At 43.8% G+C, this 23,186-nt stretch overlaps 1 protein-coding gene across 2 annotated transcripts in view; it reads right to left on the minus strand.

Annotated features, from left to right (window-relative positions):
* Positions 1-993: 993 nt before the first annotated feature.
* ARID5B (AT-rich interaction domain 5B) overlaps positions 994-23,186 on the minus strand; it is a 177,122-nt gene continuing 154,929 nt past the window's right edge. For both annotated transcript variants that reach the window (XM_025850160.2, XM_025850161.2), the window contains 2 exons: positions 10,608-10,806; positions 994-7,143 (listed from right to left, as the gene is read on the minus strand). In XM_025850160.2, the coding sequence (XP_025705945.1) occupies positions 4,972-7,143; positions 10,608-10,806 (2,371 nt within the window). In that variant the 3' untranslated portion in view covers positions 994-4,971. The remainder of the gene's footprint in view (positions 7,144-10,607; positions 10,807-23,186) is intronic.

Here is a 23,186-nt window from a genome sequence, read left to right on the forward strand (position 1 = left end):
CCACCATCTTGGTATTAGACTGCTCTCAGTCTGCCTTTCCACAGCAGCCAGAAAGTGACACTGAAAGAAATCTGAACAAGTTACCTCCCTGCTTCCACCTTTTCTAAGGAAAAAGACCAAAATGCTCAGCCTTGTCTGTTAGCCCTACTCAGCTGGCCCATTATACTCTCTCACCTCACTTCAACCTCATTCCCTGGACCTTGTAAATCATGCTTCTGTCACACAGGTCGGTCTTTCTTTCTCTCTCTCTTTTGGATTCCTATGGTAAGCCAAACTTGTTTCTGCCACAGGGCCTTTGCACATGTGGTGCCCTCTGTTTGGACTCCTCTTTTCCCAATTCCCTCTCACCTGATCAACTCCTAACCATCCTTCACATGTCAGTTTAGTCACCACTTCTTCTTCATGTATCACTTTAGTTACCGCCCTCCTCTCCCCCGGAACTAGGTCAGGGTGAGGTTTTGATTTATATGGGTGACTACTTGATTAGCTCTCTCTCATAAGAGTATATAAGCTCCAGAGACAAAATTTACGTTTTCCTCACCATTGTATTCCCAGTTCCTAACATTATGCCTGGCAATTGAGGCATGAGTAAATCTTTGGGGACCAAGTGAACAGAGAGTGACTTGTTAACTGCCAGGAGAGGACCATGGCATACAAAGAAGTCATAGACTTAAGAGCTCTGGGTTCAATTCCCGACTGTGCGGTTTGTTAGGTGATCTGGCGTGAGTTGATGTACCTGTCTAAGCTGCAGTGTTCTCATCAGTAAAATGGGCATACCTGTACTCACGCAGGATTGTGAAGCCTAGATACTGGATGCCAGCCGGGCACCCAGAGGGCTCTCAACAAACTAAAGACACCATCCTCACCATCACTACCACCACCATCTTCATCATTGCTGCTGTGATCCAATTTGGAGACAATGGGGTGGAACGAACCCTTGTGAGGCTCTGGGACTCCTCAGGAAGAGGTAACAGATTGTTCACACCCAAAAGGAAACAGATAGTAACATTTTTTATTAAATATTACAGTGGATCAAAAAGTACAAAATATCTCTTGCCTGCTATGTGATTGGGAAACTATTGGCACGTAATACAGTATCAAAAGCAGTAATAAGTACAATTTGGAAAACATACAAAATTGAGTGTTTATAGTTTGGCTCAGCATTCTTCTGGTAGTGTTTAAACTAATGCAAAGGTTACTCAATAACCTCTCCATTGGGAAACTATGTAATATCACTGGGCCATGTTGCTATATACAAATAATCACCTTACAGAGCATAGAGGTTACATAGCTGGAATCACCAAAAGTATACAATATTTACAACACAGGAAAGTTTAAAAAAGTATAAACAGCCAAGAGATTATGCTGCTATTTTTCAGACATATTTCAACCATGGGGAGACAAGCAGAATATCAAATACATCAACAGCCAACACTGGAATTTAAGTGCTCAAGATAATCGTTGCAATGGTGTGGGTCTCACCAGGGCAAACTTGTTCCCATTTCTCTTTAAAACTGGGACAAGAGTAAAACTGGACCAGATGGGACTTGGCTGACCACCACCAAATGTGACTTTGTGGGACAACAAGTGAAGAGAAAGAAATGGTTCTCTTTGAAGGCACACTACATAAAATATTTTTGTGGGATCACCTCAAAATTTCCATCAGACACACCAACACACTGAAATACAGTACTTGAGAATTCATGCACCAGGTCAGAAAGTTGTAAAGACAACATTGAGTTTTAACAAACCCTTCTGTATATGCCCTGATAAACAAGTGAACTTAAGAGCTTCTAGCTAGTAAATAAATAAGTCAGTCCTGTGGCAAATATTACAAGTTCCAATCACTTACTAGAAGAATACTTAATTCTGAAACTCAGTTGGGCTGGGGTGGTTTTTTTGTTTTGTTTCTTTTTGTTGTTTTTTTGGTTTTTTTTGAGTTGCCAAAAGTTAAACCAGAAGTTGCATGGAAAGGTTTTTTTTTTTTTTTTTTCCAATATTATTTAGAATCTCCAAATCTCCAGTAAATCACGGACTTAGTGCTATTTTGAATTGCAACATTTCTTGGAAGCCACGCTCAGTAAATAGATTTATGACTCCATTGCCAATTAGATTCCACAGTTTCCTTTACTAAACTACCAATAACAATGGTTTGATTGCACAAAGAAAGGCTTGTGCAATTCCATTCAATAATAAGGCCCCTTGAACTCAAACAATGCAAACAAAGCCCTATTTAAGACTTTTAAAAATGTAGTTCTCAGCCAATGAAGAATTCAATGGTCTTTTTGAAAGATTTCCAAGATCTCTGTTCGGAGTTTTAAAACAAATAACACACTGCTTCTGTTGGGAATGTATACCCCCATTTCTCTTTATTTGTCCTGATGTTTTGCCGAGGGTATGAGCTTCCTCAGACAGAAACAGTGACTCTCCTCTCGGAAGAGATGAGAAAAACAAAAGCTGGACTATGTTAACATTGTTTGAAAAATGGTGTGATCAAATTCCAACATGATGAAACCAGACTGAAATCACTGTAGCGGGGAAAACAAATGCCCATATTTCAAATGGGTAGGTGAGCTCCACCAGGGACAAGCGGGCCCCCATTTCTTGGAGAAACAAACTCCTAGAAACCATGCACGATCTAGCCCATGTCCGCTGCAGAAACACTGGAGATTCCGTGTTCTTCCATGTCGTCTGATTCTGCGACCATTCAATCTAGTGCAACTTTCTTCTAGGTGTCCTGGCTAGCCATTCGGCCAGCTAGAATTGAGATCTCTTTCCCCCTCTATCTTGTGCAATAGCAGGATAATCTGCACTCACACATTTATAATCTATATTCTACTAGTCTATCTATGGTTCTATTAAATATATATATATATGTAAATATATATATATATATATGTGAAATTCCACAGGAAGGTAAATAATTAATTGAAGCAAATGAACTCTTAACACTAGATCTCTACATTCTTTTGTTTCCACCTTTGGATATTAAGTATGTTACATTGAATATTTGGCTTCATATCATGGAGACATTTCAATACAAATGCACGGCATGCATGGCTTTGTGTAAGAGCCGCAGTGTCATTGTTTATCAGTTGTGATTATTTTGCAGTCGAGTTACCTACTTAGAAGTTGAAAATTGTCATCAATTTTCATAGAATTAAATATCTCAGAGGTAAAAGACTGGTTAACTATGGTTCTAATGTCTACTGGGAGTGTTGGGGGAGGGGAGGGTTGGCTGGGGAGTTCATCAAAGCAGTCGTATCAGCAGGGATGGGACTTGGAAAGAAAATCCACTCTGTATCGATGGACTTTCAACACGCTTAGAAAATGCATCCACCTTGATGTTACAGCTCAGCAGCAAATGGAATAATGTGGCAAGAATGACAATACACACTCTGCACATCTTTTGACTCCGTGAACAACTTGACCGTTTCTTCCAATGACAAAAGAAATCATAAAGTGGACCAACGTATTGCCAGGTGGTTAAAGACATGACGCATGCCACCAAGTGGGCATGCATCCACCCAAATCTAATGCCCCATAAACCCAAAGAAGATGACTTTCATTTGAAACGGGTAATCCAGCATGCCAATTCTCCCCAAAGATGTGGCCTGGGAGGTTCTTCTTGGGAACAACAAGAGACCAACTCGATGAAGGCAACGTGACTACCTATTACTCAAAAGACCACGGCCCAGGGAAGGTATCTGGTGCCCGGGCCTCCAGCCGCTCCTTCTCTTCCGGATAGTCGAGCTCCATCTTCTTCCCAACCCCCTTTCCCACACTGTTTAAAGGGATCAGTGCCAACACCAATGTAAATCATTTTGGCTTCTGTTCTAATTTCTGAAATTCCTAAAATATCTGTGCAGCCCACAAATATGTCCTCTAGACTCTTGTTATTCAGCAGCTTGCTGCCAGTGAGGTTTTTGTTTTTATGATTCCTCTGGTATGTAGGACAGTTTCACAGCCTAGATAAGGTAAGTACAATGCTCGATATTTTCACATAACCCAATACTTCAAAGCAAAGCATTTGGCCGGGTAAGCAGTGTATAAGCTCTTTCAACTATGCCATTTATGAGGAACAAAATCCTTAAGTTGCGGATCTGCAAAGGAACATTCTTTGCACTATTGTGTGCTCAACTGTTTCTTTTTCATTTGTTCCACTAGAATCAGTTGCTTCAATTTGTAAACAATAACTTTACCACCCAAAGCTGCTCAAAATGATAAGATGTGGAAAAATTACAGACACACATCAACAACTAGGACAGTCAGTCAGCCTTGAAAACAAAACAAAACAAAAACAAAAGACCTGCAAACAAAAGCGATACTGTTTAATTAAAAAAAAAAAAAAGGACAAGAAGGAACTGGGAGAAAATGGAACTACCTGTATATAAATTAGGTGAGCAAACAGTGATACGGGTAGTTTTAAGAAGCAAATATATACAGTCATTTTAACAGTGTTTACTTCTCTGGATTGTTTAATAGTGTCAAAATGAAAGATCTATTGAAGTTCCACTATACATTGCATTGATTGAACCTTGGAGAGTTTTAGGAAAAGAGGGGCATCCCTTGGCAAACGCTTGCCAGTCTTCCTTGCCCCTTCCTGTGAAATGCCTGCCCCCCCCCTTTTTTTTGCCCAGATTGTTCCTGACCGTCACAACTCAAGACGGGGTCTTCTAAATTCTCCCCGGACACGCATACATCCCTTCACGAGACCCTCGTGCCAAGTGACCCATCTCGGTGCAAGGGCATCTGTGTTGGAAGGAGCTCAAGACTGACCAGCCAAGGCTGGAGTCGTCCCAGAAAAATCAGGTATGTTCACCTCCCCTTCGCAGCCCCTTTGGCTGGGGCTGATCTCACCTCCCCAGGATTAGAAGAAATACTGCCTTCTAATTCTCCAAGCCGTCGCCCCCAGGGCTGGGAGGGAAGCTCCGTTAGGCACGCCGCGCCGGACGCCGGGCAGAGCTGGGCTTACAGTTTTGTACTGGGGTGTACGGACGACAGCTGAGAAGATGGGAAGGCAGCTTGAGGATTTATAGCAGCTAAAGGGTAAATGCTGTTGTGCAAAAGGTCCCCATACGAACTTCCTACGGGGGTGGCCGCGGCCAAGTGTCTGTAAAGCTGCTGAGAATTTGTCGGCGACGTAAAAATCCCCCGCTGCATCACAAGCGAGTGGAAAGCCAGGGGCTGCATGAGTGGAGAAAGCACGGTCTGGTTTTTCAAGTACTGCAGCGAGTGCGAATAGCCGGCCGGGAGCCTAGAGTTGAGGCCCGAGCCGCACAGGCTCCCGGAATACAGACCGGGGAAGATGGGGGAGGAGAGCGGAAGCTTGTGGCCTTCGGGCGCGCCCCCTGAATGGCCGCCGGGCGCCGCCTTGCTGCCGTCGCTCTCTGGCTCGGAGGCCGCCTTCTCCTTCCCACAGGCCTCCTTGGACGCGTCCAGGGGAGACACGGCCCGGGCCTTCTTCCCGGCGATCACCAGGTCCAGGTCCTCCAGGCTGCGCTTGATGGGCCGCGCGGCCCCAATGTTCTGAGGGCTGGCTTTCCGCTGCAGCACCGGGTGGACCATGCCTTCGATCTTCCTGAAGTTCTCCAGTCTCCCGTGCTGAGGTTTCCCTGACCGCGAGAGCGACTCGGCGTACTTTTTCGGGGCCGACATGGTCATGGGCGAAACTCGGCAGGCCTTGGGGTGGCAGTCCCGAGTCTGGCTGTTCATGACCTGGAACTGGGAGACGCCTTTGCTCTCCTGGGGCCCCGGCGCCGCGTGGGCCAGGCCCAGGACCTTGCCCGTGGGTTTGTGCAGGTTCTTGGGAAGGCTCAGATCCGTGGGCTGGTCGTCCGTGGGGGCTTCCGCCACCGCCGCCGCCTTCTTGTCTTGCAGATGCAGCGACGCGAGATAATTCACGTGGAGCTTCTCTTGGTGTTTGTGGGAAGGAAAAACACTGTTTTCCGCTTCCCTGTACATGTCCCTGCAGGCGTACTTGGATGTCTGCTCGTTGTGAAGATGGTGCTCCGTGTGTCGGTAGAGGCTGTGCAGGTGAGGAGACGAGTAGAAGTCGGCCAGGAAGCTGGGCATGTGGGAGTGGGGGAGCGACCTTTTCTCTAGGAGCTTCTCCTTGCCCTCCTGGATGTCTTGCTTCAGGACATAGGAGTCAGCAAGGGGGCTAAGGTGGTGCTTGGAGAAACTGCAGCGGTGGGGGTCCGATCGACCCAGCTTGTCATGCTTAAAAATGTCACTGATGCTCTTCCTCTCCTCCGCCGGCTTGCTTCTGAAACTCTGGACGTGCTGAATCACCGAGGGCCGGCTGACCGCCATGTGGTCAGTACCCTGGCCGTGGTGGGCCTGGGACAGACCCGAACACAGGTCATCCCTGGCCATCAGTTTCTTTTTGCTGATCAAAGGGGGTGGGGAGCCATAGGGGTAGCTGCTGGAGAGGCTGGCCCCACTCACTTGGGACAGAAGTTTCTTCTTGGCCAGTGGGGACATGATGCCGGGGTTGCCCCTCGAGTAGAGCAGAGGAGTGTAATTAAGTCCATGGTTCTCATTCATGGGCCCAGTCAAGTCTTTGTCTTTGAACATGTCAAATGACTGAACCACGAGGACCTTCGGGGTCTGCTTGAGCGCATTGTGGATGTCGTCGCTGCCCAGCTGGTCCACCTTCACGGTGCAGTTGGCGATGTAGTCCGCCATGGCGGGCAGCTTGTCATCCTCCAGCTCGCTCTGGTTTGCCAGGGGGGGCTGCGTGGTGGAGAAGCCAGGGAAGGGTGCTTCTTGGAGTTCACTTTCGGGGCTCTCGGTAAAACAGCAGGGCTGGGGGTCTTGTTTTGAGTCCACAAGAGCACTGGGAGAGGTGAGGGACTGTTTGCCAGCCCCCGGCACCAGGGCCGGACCCCTTTCAGGGGCCGCAGGGGCACTCGGGAGCGGAGGAGCAGGCTCCTTCTCTGCCACCTTCTCTGCCACCTTCTCACTGTTGGCACCTTGATCTGTGTCGTTGTCCTTTTCTGGGTCTGCTCTAGACCCCAGGGGCCTCGCTGCAAAATCCTGGTACCCTTCCATTTTTTTCTTCACGTCTGCTGCTGGGAGAGGCTCAGTGATGCTCTTCTGATTTAAAGTCTCTTGTTCCTTCTCTGGCTCTGATGAAACCTGATAAAATATTTCAAAAGGCAGTCAGAAGGAAGCCAAATGCATTGACACATTTTGCTATGAAACAAAATATTACACGCAGCAGTTTTTCCTTGAAAACAGGCTTGTCAGTCAGTTCAGGGAGTTTCTGTAAAGCTTTATTACCCCCCAATCACAGCTCTAAACAAAGAAATCTAAATTACGGAAACATTAGGGTAGAAACGCATATTCGCTCAAAGTCCCTTGTGAGACACCTATCAAAATAGCAAAGTGTTCTGTACTGATGGTATACAATCTTATCACTCCTTGATTCTCATATATAGTTTAATTCTGAGGTTGTTTTCTTGTCAAATCAGTCAATTATCCAAATGGGTTTTAAATTACATGTTGTGCTTTATGACACTTTGGAGAAAGATTTTTTTTTTTTTTTTAAGCATCTCTCTTTCAAAAACCAACCAACCCCATGTCAACAACAAGCAACAAACTTACTATAACCCCTTGCCTTTCTCTGAGAGAGCAAATCCCATCCTAATGCGTTCAGTACGATGCAAAAAATTAGCAATGCATAAGTGTTAATTTCTACTCAGCGCCATATGACATGCAGAAAATGCTAAAATACTGGAGAATTATGCAGATGCAACACCAGCCTGTCTACCTGAGGGACAGAGGGACTCGAAGTCCTCCTAGGCTGCAGCAAACTACATTTCTATTAAAGCTAAAAATGAAGTCATCAAAATGCAGGCAGTGAGCACCGCCCCAAATACAGCTTTTCTGCTCACTGGAATATGTTGTAGTCAATGAGATGGATGCTCTTTATGTGTCCCTATTGACCGAAGTTGTGGGCACAATTTGACCCATTCATTGCATTATGTAGCTGTGCAAAGTTTGACCTTAGAAGGTCATTTTAACTTTCCATCTGTGATCCAGCTGGCTGACAGGCCCTTTCAAAACTGTCATGCTGTCCTGACATGTCCTAGAGAACAGTCACTAAACAGTCGTATTGAGCTGGTCTTCTCCCCCAAAGCCCCCCCTCCCCCCCATCTCATCCCTTGAACGTTGTTCTTTGTTAAGAAGTGTTGAACACATTAACATCTTTGGGTAAGATTGAGGATGCTGGTGTAGGGATGCACAGAAACAGACATTTTAAGGAATCACACCCTTTCAGAGATGTTTCTTCTTAAATCTACTTGAAGATATCCCTGTCTTTTAGGGATGTGTTAGACCTAAGAGCTTTTGCTTATCGTCTTTCTTTTCTTCCCTCCCTCCCTTCCTCTCTCTCTCTCTCTTTCATACTAATAGCTGCCTTTTCCAGTACAAATATCATTGCTTGTTCTACATTAACAATCATCATTGGTCTCTTGAGCTTATGCATTACATGAAAATACAGAAAAATGAGTATAGCAAGGGAAAAAGGCAAATTGCATTTAAATGTTAGCTTCTGATGGGGCTGTGGTTTGAAGTGAAGCTACAGGGGATACCCAGTCTCATGGACGTTTCTGTGACCCAGGCCGTTGGTTACATGGAGTTCTGTGGTTGTCGTTGGAAAACAGGTTTAGGGGGTCTCTGAAAGCTAGGCAGAAAAAAGTAAAGGACCCTTTTCTAGGATGGCATTTAACGGTCTGCCTTGACATGTTACATGGTACCTTCCCACCAGGCAACTTGCAGTCTAGTGACCTGAAGACAGTGGGTTTGCCTGGCACAGCTTTATAAGCCCTCCTATCTCCATTGAGTTCACTGCTTTGTATTGAAAACATCAAGAATTAAAGAATAGAAACACCAATGACAGCAATAAAATCCAAACCCCAACACACAGTCAATGAGAAGAAATACACCTGGTCAAACACAGGGGTCTATGTTGGAAGCGGGGAGCAATTCTTACCATACGGTTGACTTAGAGAGGGTGTGAGATTCCAGGTCATTCAGATGACCTGACCATGATACCCTTTGACACTCCAGACACTTACAATGCACCGAGGCATTGGGAACTATAAGAAACAGGGAGCCTGAAGGCTTTAAGGGTTTCTGTGAGCCGGAGGGAGCTGGGCCCTACTCTTGGCAATAGGCATCTCCCACGCTGATGGGCTTCAGGGCAATGGGCTGAGGATTCCTCCCCCACCTCACAAAACAACCATTTCAAACTTCATCCCCAAAGTGGAGCCACTCAGAGGTCAGCTGGCCTCTGGCCTCAGTTTGTCCTCTGGTGCTTTGGCAATGCTGTACATATGGTATCTAATAGAACTCACTGATCCAAAACCCTATAATAAATCACCAGGCCAACAGGATAAAGGAAGAATGGAATGTGAGCCTTAACTTGGAATTTCCTTGCTTTTGGCCATTTATGTTGCAAGCTTGCAGATGTTTAGAAATCTCTCTGCATCATCTTTTTTTCCCCCCATTTTTTTAATTATTAAAGCTTAGAATAATTATGAAACAAAAATAAAAACAACAAAAAAGTCTTTTCTTGGCATTCATAATATCTTCTTACACAGGAGTCAGTTGGGTAGGTTAATTTCTAGTTAGGAGGTTGGTGTGCATTGTGTGTGTGAGTGTGTGTGTGTGTGTGTGTGTGTGTGTGTTTCAAGCCAGTGTTTAATTAGGGAGTCTCTTATGTGTTCATTATAAACCTGATTTTTAGGGGGTGTTTAATATCAGCACCAAAATTCCCTCTGGGGTCGGATCCTAGAACATGCTGTCTCCAAATGTGGCTGCTAAGTTATTTCTTTCTTTCTTTTTTTTTTTTTTTTTTATGGGCAGCAGGGTTTTTTATTATTCATGTTGAAACAGAGCCCAGATCAGCCTCCATGACCGGCTGAACACTGACGGGTAATGGCTCCTACCAAAGAGCTGTCGGGGGCTGTGGGCAGCTGGGGCTGGTTTTAAAAGGTTCAGAAACTACCTGTTAACATGAGAGATAATAGTGGTTTCAGAGGAACAATTTCAAAATTCTCCTATAAATATGTACTTAAGATATTTCTAAATTGGTCTCAACCCAAGGCTGTTGCATGGAGGTCAATTATGGGAGGCAAAGGAGTCTCTGAAGTTTCGAGGATAGTCCTGCAGAGACATGGCCCCTCATTTCAACATCCCTCCTTGCTAGAACCCACAAAATGTTGTTTCAAAGTCATACCAGCTCCTCAGATAGACTGGCTGTGAAATGACAAAGAAGCCACATCTTTCACACTGGAGCCCCTTGGCTTCACGGAGCTGAAGCTCTGGCTCCTTCTATCTCAAAGCTGGCATTTGCTCTCAGTTTTCCACAGGATGTTCCCATCTTTCTAGATCCTATTCCTGACCTACCCCATTCAATAGCACGCACTGCCTTTCAGCTCCCGAGCAGACTGACAGATCCCCTCTCTGGGGAACTGTGAAGCTGAGATGGGGGCCGTTCTCAGTCTGGGGCTGCAGGGGTGCAGGGACCCGGCTGTGGATGCAGGGCTCCTGGGGACCCGACAGGACTGGTATTTCTGTGGAGGAGGGCGACTCACCTCTGATGATTCCTGGGGCTTCGGGGCATTCTCTTTTTCTTTCTTGCTCTTAGGGATTTCATGTTTGACGCGTTTGGGTCCTGATACTTTTGTTTTATTCTCATTTTCCTGTGAGCTGTTCTCCTGTTTCCGAGGTTTGATTGGAGGCAGGGGCTTATCTTCCTCTCCTTTAATAAACCTTTCATACGGCAGGATTAATCTGGAAGGGTATCAGAAGAGATGATCAATCACGGGAGGCAATTCTAGGAGCATCGAAGCTATTGGGGTTTAGTTTCTTTTCTCCATACAAACGGTTTATTGAAGGACTCCATCCCCAGTGACGCCAGTGCATTTCTAGAAATTCACTCCACAGTTCAGGGTCCTACTTCCTCGGTCCAAAACCAGACCCTGGTAACTTACACACTCTTTTGCAAGACACCTTTCTGGTTTTGTGATCTATATAACAAAGATACCAATGGGAGCATCCAAAGTTAACGTCATTATCACAGCTCACGGAACCTGGCTAAGCGCTAACAACAGCACCGTGGCATGATAGCAACACCCGCGATGGCTACCATCCATTTTATCATTCTTCCAACAGTTATTTATGGAGCATGTGTGCTCCGGGTTCCTGGCACTGAGATACAGCAGTGAACAAAACATTCAAAGGCCCTGACCTCATGAGGATGATATTCTAGGAGGTACTGGTATGCCCCAGGTTAATGTCCTAGTTACACTGCGTAGATTATTCCGTGTAATCACATCTTTGCTTCAGCATCACACCGTTTGTTAGAGAAGGCATTTGAACCTCGTTCTGCCTGCCTCCAGAGTTTGTGTTTTCAGTCACATCAAAATATAAACCAGACACTTAAGATAAAGAGGCTAATGGGAGGCAAGCACAGTGAGGCTGAGAGACAGCTGTCTTCAACCGAGCTCTGAGGTGGGCAGGGGATTCCAGAATGAGCTCCATTTTGGGGTGCCAAACAAAAGAGGTCCCCGGGGAGAAGGAAGGCAGACAGACCCCTCAAGCCCCAAAAATCAGAGGGCTGAAAAATTCAAGCACTTTAATTATATAACTTTTAAAACAAAGTACATAAAATTGTTCTAAAAAGAGAAACATCAAACAGCTCTAGTTTTAATCTGTTTTCCCTTTGCGACATAGCTCTTGATCTGAAAGGGAAAAATAGCTGATGTAATTAAAAGGGATGGATTGCATTACAATCTCAGTTTCAACTTCAATGATTAAAGTTTTTATAATGCATTTGGTATGATTAATGACTCACTGTGGGATTAATACAAGACTCAGCCTTAAAAATATGAACTTTAATACAGCAAACATAATTTGTTTTAAATAAGACAAGTTGACTCAATGAAGAAAATGTACTTGGCTTATAAACAACATAAATCTGTTCAAATATTGGGAACCCTAATTATTTTTAAACTAAGACTTCCAGGCAAAAACTTCTTTGGTTTGGGTATCTGTTAGCTATCCTGAAATTGGTTTCTAACCATGCAATCTGGATCTCAGCTCCTTAAACACACACAACTGTTCAGGTTTGTGAGTACAGACGTGGGGGCATTTGTGATAATATTTCAATGTTTAATGAAATACCAAGTAAATTATGGGAAAATGAAATCCCAATTTACAATGTATTAGAAACAAAATTCATTTAACTGAGCATGCTCGGACAAAGTATGTGCAAGGAGGCGTGAATAATAGTTTCGAGCCCTCCATCTGGCAGTGGGCCAGCCATGAAGATCAACACAGCCCGTGGGGAATAGTTATCTTCAGATCCCATTACAAACTGAGTTTAAACATGTTACAGCTGCTAAAACTGGAAACTGTTCTCTCTATGTAGACTTACTAAAATAATATATGGCTGCCAAATACCTGCTTCCCACTGTAATATTACAGTTAATGTTTATATAATAAAAAGCATAACTAAGCAGAAGAAGAGAGAAAAAAGCAATCTTGTTCATACTTGAACTTATGCCGTCTCGTCTGTAAAGTCCCCAACCTTACCCCAATCCCTTTTATCTGCAGGGTTCTGCTGGGGACTTGATCCCCTTTAACATTGGCAGGTTGGGGATTTTTGTCTGGGAGCGAAAGGCATCGAATATTTTACATTGGAAAAAAAAGGTTTTAAATAGACTTTAATGAAAACATTTTTTATTGTTGGGACAGATAGGTTTGTTTTACTGGTGTTTGGTTGCCATGGGAACGCGAGCAGCACTGAAGTCTGGGTATTCCGACGTTGGCTGTTTGCTGGGACCACCCCTGCCCTTGACTTCATTCCTCATTGAGCCTGTGACACCTTGAGGAGCCCGCCTCTGAGAGAGTGGGGGCAGAAGGGGAGAGGAGGCAGAGAACTGGGTGGGGCACACACCCAGCCCGGGCCCCAGAGGACCCCTCACCTCCCCACCAGGCCCTCCAGAGGGGTGGGCGCTAAGGAGACTTGAATTTCCTCACACGACTTTGCCGATTCAAGAAGCAGGGCAACATTTCCATTTCACTTCTTTTTTTTTTTTTTCTTCCCCTTTTCTTTCTTTCTTTCTTTCTTTTTTTCTTTCTTTCTTTTTTTTTTTCTTCTTCACTCAACTCAGCAGCTGGCTGTTCGACAGCAGTAAAAAATACATTTCACTTTGCTGGTCAAAGGCCTAAAGCCAGAAGCAGGAAATGTGGAATTAAATGTTTCTTGTATCTGGAAAGAGGCATGACTAAGGTAAAACTGAATCCAAACACAAGCCTTGCTTGTTCAAGACTTCCAGAGGGAGAGTCTATGTGAGCAAGTGAGTGTGTGGTGTGTGTGTGTGTGTGTGTGTAAAGGTCGATTGAGTGGTTCCCCCCCCCCCCGCTTCTAAATCACTAAAAGATAATTATAGTGGCTCAGGGAAAAAAGGTTCCCAAAATAAAACAAGAAAGGCAGCAGCTAAAAGGAAACAAGTAGAAATATGACCAGCTAAGCCCTGAAGAACAGGGCACGGTCTCGCCCAGCACACAAACAATCGCTGTTCATATAGTGATTTCCGTTTGGTGCGATTTTCACTGAGTGTTTTTTCAGTTATCCTGTCACGGTACAACACAATTACCCCACAGGATATGATCTTATCATTTGATTATTAGAAGTTTTTACAGTGCAAGAGGATGAAAGCTATTATAGGTTTCTGAACATTTAAACGTTTAGCGTACATGTGATACCATTACAAACAGGTTGGCCAATATTAAGGTCAACATTGCCCAATGCAGGAAGCCGAGGAGGTTCATACTGTATCAAGAATCTAGTATAATGCAACATGCCTGTGCCTTGCGGATGATTATTCCTCAAATATTTGTAGTACAACAAAGATTTAATCAGTTTCTAAACTATACAGATAAAAGCAAAAATGCACCCCAGCCCCCAAGAACTCATTACACAGGAGAAATATTTTCAATGGGCTGCAACTCTAAGAATGTGGGCTGGGTTTTAGGTGGGCGGAGGTAATGGGGAAGAGAAGCAATATATTCATTAGAAAATCCAGAGAGATTTTTACCCCTGATCTACATCTAGGAATTGAAAGCTAGGCAGATAAATGGGCCTTTATTATTATCCAGATTTCACATTTCAGATTAGCAAAATGCTTATTTACGAGGCCATTAATGGCTCTGAAATAGGTAAGCCATCATGTATTAAAAAATAACATCTTTCCATAGGCATAAGATTTGTAGCAGCATGAGATTTTATTTTTCCCTAGGAATAATACAAGAATAACATTTTCCACCCCAAAGCAGAAACAGTAGGGGGGCCTTTTGCTATCACCAAGATTCTTATTAAATTCAGTCACTGTGAAAGCAAGATTTTTTTTCTCCTTCTCCTTCTTTCTCTTTTTTCCCTTTTTTAAAATAAAGACGACTCAAAATCAACCCAAGTTAAAATTAACAAATCAATAGCATTATAACCTTGATTTATTAGCATCTGAGCCACTAAATTATCATCATACAAGAAATTGCTGGTTTGAAAAGATTTCGGCTTTGTTAAATCTCAAGTTAAATAATGGTGTGCCGTCTACTAGGTTTTTAGATCTGCCTCATCTGATATTATGAAAAATTCAATACATTTCTCTACAGCAGAATCAGGGGTCAGCAAATCTATTACTGTAATGTAAGTAATCTGGCAACCTGCCAACTCTTTCTCCCTTTTATTATTCTCTTTAAACACCAAGGCAGATGATTTTATATTTACAAATTCTAAAATCCTCCAGGGTCTTGCCTCTCTTTCTCAACAAAACCCGGCAGCCTCACACTCCAGAACTGTGTATGGCCCCTGTCCTCATCATTTGCATTTCATACAAAAGAAGAAAAGACTCTTCATCTTTATTAGGCAGCCTTCCCCCTTCCCTCCCCATAGGCCGAGGGAAAGTAATGTCAAATCTCATCTGAACGAGTAACCACTAATGATCTTCTGTATTGATTAATGCCTGCGTGGAATGACTGAACTTTGGGGCCAAAACATGGAGCAAACAGTGCTTAGGAGGAGAAATGAGAATCCATCTGTTTATAGAGCTCTGCAAAATGATATTATAATACTGTCTAGAACTGATTCAAATTTGAAGAGTTGGGGAAAGAAGCAGGAAATTTTTAGGGTTGTAGTTGATTCTCGAACTCACCCTCGCTACCCTGTAGACACTTTTAGGGCATCAGACATGTGAAAAAGGCTAGGCCCAAAGATCTGCTGGTGCCCTTGGAACAGAATATCTTAAGGCCAGAGGGAAGAAAAGTTGGTGTGCATGTCAGGGCAAAAATGCTACTGCTATTCTTATACGTGTTAGGTTTTTTTCACAGTCGTAGAAAAGAAATGACATATTGGTTCCACTGGGGCTTCGGACCTGATCTGATCCCAAATGAAGTCATTATACCTCCGAGTTGATTCCAGGGTTGATAAATTCTAAGGCTTGGCCAGACATTTCCCTTCTCAGCCAGAAATTGAAAATATAACTTCACTGTGAAGTGTGGGAAGCAATCTTTCACCAAATATGGAGCCAATAGAAGGTATATTTTTCTTGTTTGAAGGTGATGTATGCATACTGGTTAAGGTTCCAAAAAGCATAGAAAGTGTCTGATCTCACATACGGTTCACCTCTCAGGGTTCCAGACCACGACCAAAATGGCAGAAGAGCCTTTGGGAGATAGGCACCAAGACCAAAGTCAAGCACACAAATGTGCTATGCCAGTGTGCACAAAAGTGGGATATTTCCTCAGTGGGCACAACACTCACTGAGTACAAAAGAAACTTTGTCCCTGTCCTTTTAAAAGCCAGGCTCCATCTGAGAAAGATGTGGGCCCTGGGTAAAAGATCTCCTTGGTTTTGTGGCATGAGTTCCTGTAAAGCAGAAAAAATAGTGTGCAGAGTGTGAGAAGCAAAATATCAGTAACCAAGAGAGCTGAGAAAGAGGTCTCCAGTATCCCCCTCCAACAGATGAAGAGGTGAATTGAAGGCTTTGAGCATCAAACCATGGAGGGACAGTCCATGCTGACATGTAAGTCACAGAGAATTGAGCCCAAGGCAGGACTCATGTGAGCCAAGAAAGCAACGGGAGAATACCGCATGGATTCTGTATAAAAGACTTAGCTTAGATGAGCTCACCAAGGGTAAACTGTACCGAGCTCTTCAATGAGGAAGTGGGTATAAATCACATCATTTGTATTCTGTGTAAGATACCCAAAAGGCATGTGGCCCATTATTATCAACAACAATATATGGCCACTTGTCTTCGGAAAAGCTCTTTCTTGGGAAAATTACCTGCCGACCACTACCTACTCAAGAGGCAGTAGAAGGTGAATGAGAAACTTTTCTGAAGGCACTAATTCTGTCTCTTTGCCCCTGGAAGTGGTGGGAGAGTTGTTTCTTAGACCCATTAATGACTCTGACACCTTCCTCTATGGTCCTGGAGTGGCTGTAACCCTAAGCAAAGAAAGAAAAAAAGGAGCCTGGCCCCAGCTAGATGGCAACTCGATTCCTATAAAGGACTGTCAACATGAGAGAGGTAGCTTGAGGATGGAAGGACCCCTGAACTGGAGTTGCTTTCGTCTACGAGGATCTTGGTGAAAAGGTGAGGTGGGAGGGTGGGGAGGACAACTTCTGGTTGTTCTTATATATTGATTAGGCATTAAGATATTAATAGTGTCCACCATGTATTAAGTGCCTATTAATACCAGGCATTTTGTATACTTTACGTCCAACCATTACAAAAAGAAGTATATACAGATACATTATTTTATCCTCATTTCATGGATGAGGAAATTGAGGTTCAGAGTGAAATAACTAAATGACTAGTCAAAGGCATGCAGCTATCAAGTGCCAAAATTCGAGTTCAAACACAGATCGGCCTGCCTCTCTGAGCTGCCTTCATATCAGCAGGGCAGCGGTGCATTTTCATATCTTGTCTAAAAAGCACCACCAACGAGGAGGTATTGAACTGATCATCCGTGGCTTAAGAGAACCCTAAGCTCTTAAGGCACGAAAAAAATCAGGGTGAGCATTCTCCTTTTCTCAGAAGCCATTCCACAAAGAGTCAACCCATTACAACAGAAGCAGCCCTATGGCTCGGGCACTGGGCACAGTGCTCCTCTTACAAAACGCCAGGATAACTAGGCCAAGATTTTCTAAAAGGGGGGCGACTCTGGTTGGATCAGGAGAAACTCAAGAACCATATCCTCGATGAATTCCAGCCTGTAGCACTTAATTTTACACACACACTTGAGGTCATGGCCTCCCCAGCTAGAACGAAAGCTCCTCAGGGGCTTTGCTTCTATGATGCCTCCTTGCCACTTCTAAAAGAGCCTAGACCAATGTTAGCCCCATGCCTTTCAATTGAAGACCTTGGGATGGATTTCAGAAAGGCCGGCTTTATGCCCCAGGGATTAAAATACATGCTCACAACAGAGGACACAGACCATACACAGCACCCAGCCCTCCACAGTGCCAGCAGCAAAACAATGACTAACTCAGAATCAAGTTGCATGGATCCATTTCAAGGGCGATGAACATTATTTCAAGATTAATAGACAAATGTAACTACAGTGTTTTCAACATAATGAGCACCCCACCAACGAAGGCAGGCAGTGTCCATTATGTAAAAACAAGCAAACAACTATGGCATTTGGGTCCCACGTATGTGAGATACCACAGGTTACAGAGCTTCTGAAATGTTCAACAATTCCCCCAAACATTTAGTATTTTGATCAAACTTTGTAATAACTTGTACAAAACCAAAATGTTCCAAGAGGTTTTCAGTGGAAGAGTTAAGGATATATTTTAATGGTAAACAATTACATTCTTCTATCATCTGATACTTTTTTTCTCTCTTTTTTGGAAACAGGCTCTCTGAATTTTCAATAGTTCCTTTGTGAAGGCATCTGTTACTCACGTAATTGAAAAGATGTTTGTGCAGTGGCATGCTTGAGAGTACAGTTATTTAATCTTAATGATAAAGCCCCGAGGACAGAAAATCATAAGTAGAAACCTCTTGTTATTTATCAAAAAGAAAAGGGGCTCAGACACCTAATCTATTCTCAAATTTAAATTCATGCTTGATGAAAACTATCAATAAAAACATCGGACCTGCAAAGTTTCTTAAATACTATAGCCAGGTTCAAAGGGGTGAGTAGGGGGGAGGTAGGGAGAAAGCAAAAATGAGACAATAAAGGAGCCTGACAAAAACTGCTGTTTGGCAAGGTTTTTTTTTTTTTTTTTGGGTCACACAAAGAGCTTGCTGTAGTTTACAGCACGACACACACACTTGATTAGTTTGTGCCCGAGGGTGTTTTTACACTCTAGAGTGTAAACTCCGACTTCTATTAATTACAACTTGCATTTAGAGGCAAATTTAAGAATTTTTAAATAGAGACTTTTTCAAAGGCTGTTTATTTTTTTTTCAAACAGAAACCAGTTTTTCTACTCCAGGGCCTGGCAAGGGCTTTGTTTTCCTTTGTAAAAGTTTCTTGAAATATCCAGGCATTGGAAAGGTATCAGAGCATTTTAAGCATGCTGAGTGATACAGAGGGAGGATTTTGCTTATGAAGTTATCTGACTGTCCTTTCGGGAGAAATTCTGGAGGTCTCCAAGAACAAGCTTGGTGGGGTGTAGATGGAAGAGCAGCGGCCGTGCCCCAGCCTGCCTGAATCTCGGCACCTTGTTCGATTTTCCCGGGGCTGCTGGCAGTGGATAAGAGCCAGGAAGCCTTCTGCGGGTTTGGGGAAAGGTTGATGAGAGGGTGTGTGTGGCAGTGCTGCAGATGGCTATTCGTTGTGCCCACTGGCCAGAGCCCCCATCACCGAGCCAGTGTTTAGAAAGGAGCTGCAAGTCCATAGACTGGTCAGCCCCACCACGGGTGCCCATGGGTGAGGATGGGGCATGGTCTACCCATTGGACTTCGGGGCAAGACAGTCAATAGACACTGAGAAGATAAACTGTAATACCTGCCTTGGGTGTATGCAGTTTGGAAATTCAGCCTTAGTATTCACCTGACAGCTTCTTCTACCATCTTATTCCCTACCTCCTGACACACATTTCCTAGAGGAAACTATCCTTTTTGTTTGGATTTAATTTAATTCATTCAACCCCTAATCCCTGAGTCCCTGATATGTTCATGATGCTGTCCTGGGTGCACTGGGGAGACTCCAGGAAAGCAAGAGCCCATGATCCATGCCCTCAAAATTAGTATCTTCACTGGTCTTGAATTCAACAGCTGAATATTTTAGGCAATATATGATGATCCTCAAGTTATAACCTAACTCTTTAAGATCGAGTTCAAAGTCTAGATCCTCCTGGAAGATTTTGCTCATTCCAGCCGAAAATTCGCTCTTCTTTTTTGATCCCTGTTGAACTTGCTGTTTGTACCAATTACTTACTTACCTGAGGTTTTTTATAGCCTTAAGTATCTAACTCTCTTTCAGGTATGTATGGACTATGAGTCGGATCGTATGATAAGTTAGGTAAGCCAAGGATCACAGCACCTTCCGGTTCTAATGAGTCGGTAGTAATGGCCTGGGGGTGCCATACTGAGAGGGGTTCTGAAGCTGAGCTTGGGCTCATGGAAAGCTGTTTCGTGTTCCCTTCACAATCTCTGCTATGAATGTGGTAGCATGGGCATCTATCTCCTCATTGTCTGCCAGCCCTATTCCAGACTCTCTGCCTCATACGTTTTCATTATCCCAGAGGGTGCTGTGCACGTGGTAGATGTTCAAAAAACACCCATTGGCTCTTGAGGGCAGCAGCAAAGGAAAAAGGCAGTCACTCAAATGGCAAATCTATCCCACCCCAGAAAAAGAAACCGGCCACTAGGAGAGGGCTTCTTACCAATTTCAAATGTAATCTTAGGCTATGTCGATAGAATGATCCCGCTACATCCCAAGAGGTACTATATGCCATATCTGGAATTGCTTTGGGTAGTCTGAGTAACACAGATTGGAGGCATCTATATGACAGCAGGCCAAGCTGGTGAAAATCCGTAAGTTGTGCTCTGAGGCATGGCTGAATGGACTAGGAGGACTTGAAGTGAAAGAGGAGTCAAGCTTATGGAGGCCCATCACCAAGGAAGTGGCATGCACTGAAAGTCAGCCTCAGAAGGCAAGGTCGGGTCAATGGGCAGCCACAGAAGGTGTCTTGCTCAGCATGTGGCAGAGTGTTTAGATGAAAAGCACCTTCAATGGTGGCTCTTCTTTCTTGCCCCCCAACCGCAGGGCATTTGTGCAGAGACTGGATTAGCCCAGTGCCAAAGATGGTTCAGTCCTCACAGAACTTGGCAGCCTATAGGCAACCTTTGCCCTGGGGTGTGTTTAGTTTAACTTGTGTAAAATATTTTCAGAAACCCTGGATCTAGTATTTGTAAGCCAGGTGACTTCACATAAAAGTTACCAAGAAAACATGGAAGGTCTGACAGTACTGAGCCTCCATCTGCCCAAGGCAACGGTGTTGGCTGATCCCACTGGGCCTCTCTGGCCTGGGCTATGTGTGCCAGCTTCCTACTGTCCTACCTGGCCACCTGCACCACCTCCCCCATAAACATCTGAGGTTGTGACCAGTGGTGTGGAGCCAGGCTCCCTCAGCGACCTGACAGGGAGGACTAGATTTTTTAAATTTCCTGTCTGTTGCCGACAGACACTTTTGTAAAATTCAGAATTCATGAAAATGAATTAGTAGAAAAATGAAATTTAAAGCAAGGCACATAAAATATAAGCCCCGATGTTTTATTAGTTTCAATGGACATAAAATTATCCCGGCAGACTGCTATGTAAGTATAACACTCATTTGTAACTGTTCTGTTCACACGAACACACACAGGCCAGAAAGCCTCACTTGAGGAACATGAGTCTAGAGGATGACTAAGGGACCTCTCAGATCTCAGACACTGAGATCTTGCCCGTGTCTTTCTGAACTGGGTCTTGATTAACTTTAGGGGTATCAAAATGAGCAAGACTTCATCACATCGTGTGCTGGACATAAAGACAGCTGTAACTCACCTTCCTTTCCCCCTTGTTTACTTGCAACGTGATTAGCTGAATTCCTTAGAACTTGATATCTTTTTGGCATTTACCTTAATGCACGTATTTATCTTACTCAAAACGTGACCCTCCCACGCTCTGCCTTCTACCTTCAGAGAAGGAAGACAAGAGGTTTAGCTGACTGTCACTCGGGTTGTGCCCAGATGCGTCTGACTTGGGTCCGGCTCACCCCGAGTCATGGCGAAGGAAGGCACCCCAGCCCTGTGGCAGGACAGTCTTGCCTGGGGAGTGCTCATGGGAAAAGCAGAAGAAGAGAATTCTAAATTGGGCATTACGTATGTAAGAAGATAAAGCGTCGTTACTCATTTCCCCTGTAAACAAATACGTTTGTCTCTGATCTTGATTTTCTAAATACTCAGAAAAGCACATCATGAAGTCTTTTTGCCTTAATGCTCCTTTTTCCATCCTTAATGACAACTTCATGTACTCCTCAGACACACACCATACAATTCGTTCAGGAAAATTCACACCAGTAATCTGGTATTCTGTGTGAAGATTTTTTTTGCCTCTTGCATGTGCTTAAAAAACATTTTTCTAAAAAGGAAAACACATCTGCACGTGAAAACAAAGTCTTTAAAGTGAATCGCTATTCCAGAAAATCAAGCTAAGAGAATTCCATAAAAATAACGATTTTCCTTTTTTTTATTCCTTTCCCCAGAAAGGTGATTTGGGACACCTTAAATGGAGAGTCAGACAAGAAAGAAAATGTTCTACATAGAAGGGTCCCGCCCAGCCAGAGGTGGGCATTTTTCTCTGAGTTACAACCTATAGTAACTTTACTATAAATCCCAAGCAAGAAGTGTCCAGAATAACCACACTTCATGAGCTTTGCTGAGTTTGAGACATCCGCATAGCAACAGTCTCGCGATGGGGAAACATTAATGCTTTTTATATTGGTGATCAGCTGTAACATGAGCAATTAAGTACAGTACTAATGGACTATGGCCAGGAGCCTGGTACTAATATTAAAAACTGACAGAGATGAATAGGTTTGGAAGCAAAGCCAGGCTGACAAAGACATTTTTATGAAGTGCTTGGACCTATTTGATTTAAACCAATCACAGGCAAGTTTGGACGAGTCAGGCCTTCAGCGACAATGATGCATTCACAGGCATTGTACCATTTCTGCTGTGCCTTAAATAAAAACACCCATTGATTCTTTTCAACAACCCACACTTTCATTATTTCACTCATTAATAAACCAAAAGTGCCCAACTAATATACAAGTAATATTTACTGAGGAACCAGCTACTTTTTTCTTGTTGGAAAATGAAAACATTTACTGGAAACATGAACCGCACCACATGAAAAATAAATCAGTGATAATGCATAGTAGAGCACTCATTCCTTCTTCATCTTTGAGGGAAGCAAAGCTGGTGGTATGGAAATAGGAAAAGGACCATGTCTGTATATCGGGGTGAAAAGAAGAACACGAGATGACTGGTTGCACAGGATGAACTCGGTCACTCTGATTTGATGGGAAAGGTTTGAAACATGTCCATGGGCATCTCCCGACGAGATGTTTGCCCACAACATCCTGATCTTTTTCAACTTCTTGAACCTTCTTGAAAACGGTGGCCCTTCACCAATCTAGTCCTGTCTGTTTTGTGTTAGTGCAGCTTGTAACTAGCAAGAAGGAATGAAATCTGCCAAGTCCCTAAGCATAGTTTTAGCCAAGAGCTTCAGCCTCTTTGACCAAAGCAGAACACTTTCTCATCCCTGGGTCAGATCTGAGTGTCCTCTGCCCTTCTCTGAACCAGTAAAGAGAAGTAAGACGTAAGACAGCCAGAGAAGTTGCCCCCAGACTTTTCTCCTGATCACAACACATAGGAGCATAGGTGATTCCTTTCAGATCATGATTCACTCAAAATGAGTGAGACTGGTATAATTCTAAGTGGAGTCTCATTTTTTTTTTAAAGATTTTATTTATTTACTTGAGAGAGAGAGAGAGAGAGCACGAGCGGGGGGAGGGAGAGGGTGAGGGAGAAGCAGACGCTCCACTGAGCAGGGACCCTGATGTGGGGGGCTAGATCCCAGGACCCTGGGATCATGACCTGAGC

Source organism: Callorhinus ursinus, unplaced genomic scaffold (assembly GCF_003265705.2).
Source record: "Callorhinus ursinus isolate GAN/ISIS: 27379988/994484 unplaced genomic scaffold, GSC_fseal_2.0 scaffold69, whole genome shotgun sequence".
Lineage (NCBI taxonomy): Eukaryota > Metazoa > Chordata > Mammalia > Carnivora > Otariidae > Callorhinus > Callorhinus ursinus.